Source organism: Nestor notabilis, unplaced genomic scaffold, assembly GCF_000696875.1.
Source record: "Nestor notabilis isolate BGI_N333 unplaced genomic scaffold, ASM69687v1 scaffold23977, whole genome shotgun sequence".
Classification (NCBI taxonomy): domain Eukaryota; kingdom Metazoa; phylum Chordata; class Aves; order Psittaciformes; family Psittacidae; genus Nestor; species Nestor notabilis.
Window position 1 is genome coordinate 9,218 of NW_009937234.1, and position 5,522 is coordinate 14,739.

Sequence of the window (5,522 nt, forward strand, 5' to 3'; positions counted from 1 at the left end):
TTTTCCGGTCACCCGGACCTTCAGCCAGCCACGACTTCTCAAATATGGTGGACAATTGCTTGGCAATTTCATCCACCACCTTCCTCAGGACCTGCGGATGCAGCTCGCCAGGTCCCAGGGACTTGAGCACCTTCAGGTTGCTCAGATGGTCTCAAACCTGATCTTCTCCTACTGCGGGCAGTTCTTCATTCTCCCAGTCCCTGCCATGCCTTCTGCGACTTGGCCAGCGGCGAAGACCAAGGCAAAAAAAGTCACCAAGTACCTTGGCCTTCTCCATGTCCCGGGTAACCAGGTCTCCTGTTTCCTTACGGAGGGTGCTCACATTTTCCCTTATCTTCCTTTTATCCCCAGTGTACCTACAGAAGTTTTCCTGCTGCCCTTAATGTCCTTGCTCAGACTGAGTTCTGTCAGGGCTGATAGGTATTAGTCTAATAACACATCTATTTTCAAAAATATGATTTTCCTCTATTAAGAGTCAGGTTTGAAGGATAGCAGGTGCAGAGAGAATGGGACTACATCATAAACCAAGAGGAGAGCAGCAACAGCATAAAGAAACTAATACTGCAGGAGCTAGCAAACTTAGCAGCAAAGTGTTATTCACATACACTAGACAACTTACCTTTAACATTTCCTTATATCTCATGTATTCTACTGAAAACATTGCACAGGGCATTCTACAGGCAACACAAAGACTGAATCATCTAAGTCTTACATTAATAGACTTCAGAGTTAAAACTCCTCTGTGAGGATCAATACGGATTACTTAAGATGGTCTTCACAAATTATTCACAAACAGGCAAATCCAACTGCTGCCGTCACTCTCTCACATCTAGGAAGTTTTCCCCTTCAGAATCATCCAAAATAGAGTTTTAAAGAATGACAAATTCAACAGCAATGAAGAACTAACAGGAAAAAATGACAGCCCCAGCATTGAAAGCTCAGTGTACTTGGGAGCAGCAGTCCCACGTTTGTTTAAATTACACTTGCTTATTTTCATATGCAGATCAACTGTGAAAATTCAGGTTCCTTGTTCTCTTGAGAAACCAGACAGTTTCCCCTTACTTACTTCAACAGAATAGTCCTCACATCCATCTCTGCATTCTCATCACCAGGAACATCAAATTTATTAGTGAGTGTAAGAGAAACCTCAGTCTTTGCTAGCGTTTCCCTGTTGGGGTCATTAACGTTGCCAGACCCTTCCCCTGCCAAGCAGAAAGAGTTTATAGATTAAATTGGATTTTTTACATCATTGACTATGAGAAATTTTTAATTTTTCCCATCTTAACAGATCGTAGAAAAACTACAACTGCTTCCTACTTTCAAAAGGACACTTTAAAAGGCAACACCAACTTTTTTAAAATCATCATCTTGAGTATGTTACAAACTACTTCTTCACAAACCTGAGAGAATACACTGGCCAGAAAGGCACAACAAAATCACTGGCTTGTATGTCTTAAAGACATTTGTGTATTCCACACTGTATCTCAGCATCTCTCTCTCTAGTGAAAAGAGTAGCTGACCTGTCAAAACCACTTTATAAATAAAAACGTGACCACGCCTCTATGACCATGTCCTCATTAGAATGAATTTTCCAAGCTAAGAATGAAGCCTGTTGGCAACCAAGCTTGTCATCTTCTATTAAACAAAGAAAGCTATCTTGTCAAAAGGAAATTTTCTTGTCCTAATTGTTCTGAACTTACATCAGAACAGTTGTTAGGATGCTTCCCTTCCTGCCTCCTTTTTTAAAGGGCTGCAGAAGATTAAACTCTGATGTATTAACCACATCAATACAATACACACAGGAGAAATGAAATGGGGAACGAGGGTAAGTTCTGATTAAACTCAAGGTCTAGGTTTGCTCAGATAACACTTCTTATGTTCTGTTCTTTGCCAGTACTTTGAAGAAAGCATGCTAGCAATCATTCCTTTAAAAAGTTCCAATCTTTCTCATCAAGCAACTTCAAGGTAAGTATTTTTCTGTCAAGCATCCTCTCAAAAAACACTTACACCCCCTCCCCCCTAGATTCCACACTTCAAATACCTGCAACATAGAAACCAAGAAAGGATAAAGGCTTGTGCAATTTTCCAGTATTTGCTAGATCCTGAAGTAGTGAACAGTGGCTCAGGTTTTTAGAAAACTTTCAGAAACTAGTGAAGTCAGTTCCTTCCTCCCCCAGCTATAAGAGGATAACATTCTTAATGTAGAGAAAAATAAATTCTGAAGGAGGGGAAAAAAGGTATTTGTCCATATGCCAAAGATCCCTATAGGGACACATGTCATTTAATACGCTTATTACCACACTCCAGAAGAATGCATATTGATCTCCACAATGAAGGACAGACCTTTACAAACAAGCTGGGACACACACACAAGCAGAAATTGCCCCAGCATACTAGAATGAAGAAAACATGTCAAAGTATCTGTCCATCTTCTAGAAAATTCTGGAGTGGGGTGAGGCGAGGGGGTGTGGAGAGAAGAGAAAGAATCCCCTTTTTTTTTTTCAGGGTAACACATTCTGCAATCAGAGAGAATACACTAGAACAAATCTACTGCTGCTTTTTAGAGCGCATCCTCCCAATGACCTGTGATGATCCCTTACATAGTTTCTTTACTGCACTTCAAATCATTTAAGGTAATATTACATATTCTGAAGTACAATAAACTAGACCACCTATTAAGGACTCAATCGTAGGAACCTCTCCGAGATCATCCAGCAGCTCGTGAATTGGATCATTGTGCTCAGGAGCAATTGCATCTTGATGGTCTAAGAGCAACTAAATGAACATAAAAGAACATTTACTTTGTTAATTGTACACCTTTTTCTACACAGTAAAATAACATTACTTTGAGCTGGTATTGTTTAGAAAAGATCTTATTACACTGAACTCCAAAGCAGCAATATCAACATTCGAAGCTATGCCATTATCAGATACTCAAATACTTCCAAAAGAAACTTAGAGAAGTCACAAGCAAATTACTTAATTCTATAAGCCAACAAGCTTTTACACACTATGCTTGAAAGATAACTTTTTGCCTTGTATTTGGTAACTTTGCGTTTCAGCCAGAAGCAGAATTTTCTTTGCAAGCACTGCTTAAAAGGAGCTAACTGTGACCACTGAATATAAGGACTCACTGTATACTTACAGTGTGCGTATTGATGATTTCACCAATAGAAATATAAATAACTGGTTTAGTGAGAGTCACCAAGTCAGAATATTCATCAATATTAAATTTATCCTGCAATTCAGGAACCTCACAAGCAGCCTGAAAAAAACGTCTTCAGAAAAAAGGAGGAGAAGAGAAGAATCAGTATGAGCCTGAGTGTCATGCGATGTATGAAGAGCATTAACTGCGTATGACAATCCCAACTGTAGTCTCCTTTTTTTTAAACTATGGCACATTACTGCATACTATAGTTTGTCAGCTCTAGTTTAACACATCAGAAATAACCTAGTAAATTAAATTACTGATACTGGCCATGTTGACGCTGGTTCATTTTCAGCATCCACATAACTGGTCTATGGCTTTGGTGACCTTGTTCACACATTCTCCTGCCTCCACTGCAGTAACGCCCCTTGCTCCCAGCATTCTCTAAATTTCTTCCAAAACACGAGGCATATGATGACAATTCTTGAACAAAAACTTACTTTGGCTATATGAACATCTAAATGCCCAACTGCTTCATTCCTCAGCACCACTGGCTTTTCAAGAGAAGCCAGGGTTCATATGGGACAGAAGAACCTATGTCCAGTCTAGCTGTCCACATTTGAAGTATCACAATAAACATGTGCAAAAGCAACCTTTATTCTGGAAACTCCCAAATCAAAATACTTGACTTCTCAATCTCACTAACATGCAACGTATCATTCATAAATTCCAGGCACATTTTATCTGCCACTGTCACCGATGCTTATGGCAGTTTTAAGTGCAATCTCTTAATTTTCAACAGACGACTTATTTGACAGAGATCGAATTTATTGTATTTAAAATTTATGATAATCCCTTTTTACTTGCAATGTTTCCCTCTACCAAGCTTCTCAACTTAATAAGTGAAGATCTTCTACCTGAATTTCTGGTATGACTGCAACAGGTATTCGTTAATAATGCTGAGGTGTGCGTTATCTCCCATGAACATCTTATTGGATGCAGCATGCTGCAACATCTTTGCAATGGAACCAAGGTTTCTGCGTTGATCTGTAGTCAGCTGACCTCCAGCTGAAAGATCGATGATGTCAAATGCATCTGGTGCGACAATGGCTGGATTCATGTAGCGGTAATACAGTAAGTTGCCAACGATCTGGGAAAAGTTGAGCAGAGAAGAAAAACACATCAAGAAACACTGGTATAGGACCCAACTGAATTTCATTTAAACTAATCTGATAAATTGTTTTCTTGGAAGCCGGAAGCCTCTTCCAGGGTAAAGGTTCTGCTGCGCTGCTGTGTACAAGCACATACTACCCCAAAGAATCTAGTGTCTAAATAAATAAATAAATAACTGAATAAATAAAATAAAATTAAAAAAAAATTAACATATCATTAAGACTCAACAGGATGGTCAAATGGTCAACACCAAGAGGGAAGACTGAGCACTACTAGTCGCAGGACAACACAGCAGCAGATACTCCTGTGTATAAATCCTGTGCATAAAGATTTAAAACTTCAACTTACAAAAAAATGTATAGACACAAGATATTACAAACCTACCACTGGACTACTCATACGAGCATGAAACTACCAGGGGAATTAAACATAACTGAGTTATTCTTACAGAGAGCAGAATAATCATGGGATAGAGGAACCAGAACAATAGTTGGTTCAAGAACAAGAGCTGATTCTTAGAGAAGCGTGCAGAATTGGCTGCCATCTGTGATAAAACAAAAATGATGAGAAAGCATGGCAGAGCAAGGAGCTGAACTAAGGAAACTACTTTCCATTCATTCTCTGAAGTCCTTTTCTCTTTCAGAATAATTCTTTGATAAGTCAGCAACATTTTCAGGCACAGACCCCCAGTTAGTAACTCAGAAACCATATAATTCAGAGGTAAGAAAATCTTAAGTATAGAAGACCAAAGACATCAAAAGCCAATTTACCTAGTCAAATGTGAGCAGCAATAAACTTCAAGGAACCAAAAATAAAGACGCCACATTATCCATATGCTCATAAATGTACTTCTGATCTATATTTGATATTTGCCAACAGTAATTCCAGCAATGAAAGGAAATAACCCAACATACTGGTATAAAGGGACAGTTCTCACACCGCATGTTCTAGTATTTTCTGGTGGTTCACAGACATTTGCAGAGGACCTGGTCAGTGAATCTCTGCTTTGCCCACTTGCCATGGGACTTAAATGCACAGAAAAGATTGGAGTCTGAACAAATAGCTGAAAACAGAGAGAGAAAATCTAGCCATTGCTGAGTAGCCCCAGAAACTAGTAACTGTTTTCATTAAGGTCATGTTTTGTTTTATGCAAGCCCCTGCTCTACTCTTACAGATCATGTCATGGTAAAACAGTCAAAGC

The 5,522-nt window shown here is 39.1% G+C and overlaps 1 protein-coding gene across 1 annotated transcript in view; it reads right to left on the reverse strand.

Annotated features, from left to right (window-relative positions):
- The window catches only part of LOC104408980 (ras GTPase-activating-like protein IQGAP1), a gene marked incomplete at its 5' end in the record, with an annotated part of 11,449 nt that extends 7,151 nt beyond the window's left edge, over positions 1-4,298 (reverse strand). Inside the window, 4 exons of the mRNA XM_010018734.1 lie at positions 1,067-1,202; positions 2,673-2,775; positions 3,146-3,278; positions 4,066-4,298. Of these exons, the coding sequence (XP_010017036.1) occupies positions 1,067-1,202; positions 2,673-2,775; positions 3,146-3,278; positions 4,066-4,298 (605 nt within the window). The remainder of the gene's footprint in view (positions 1-1,066; positions 1,203-2,672; positions 2,776-3,145; positions 3,279-4,065) is intronic.
- Positions 4,299-5,522: the final 1,224 nt, after the last annotated feature.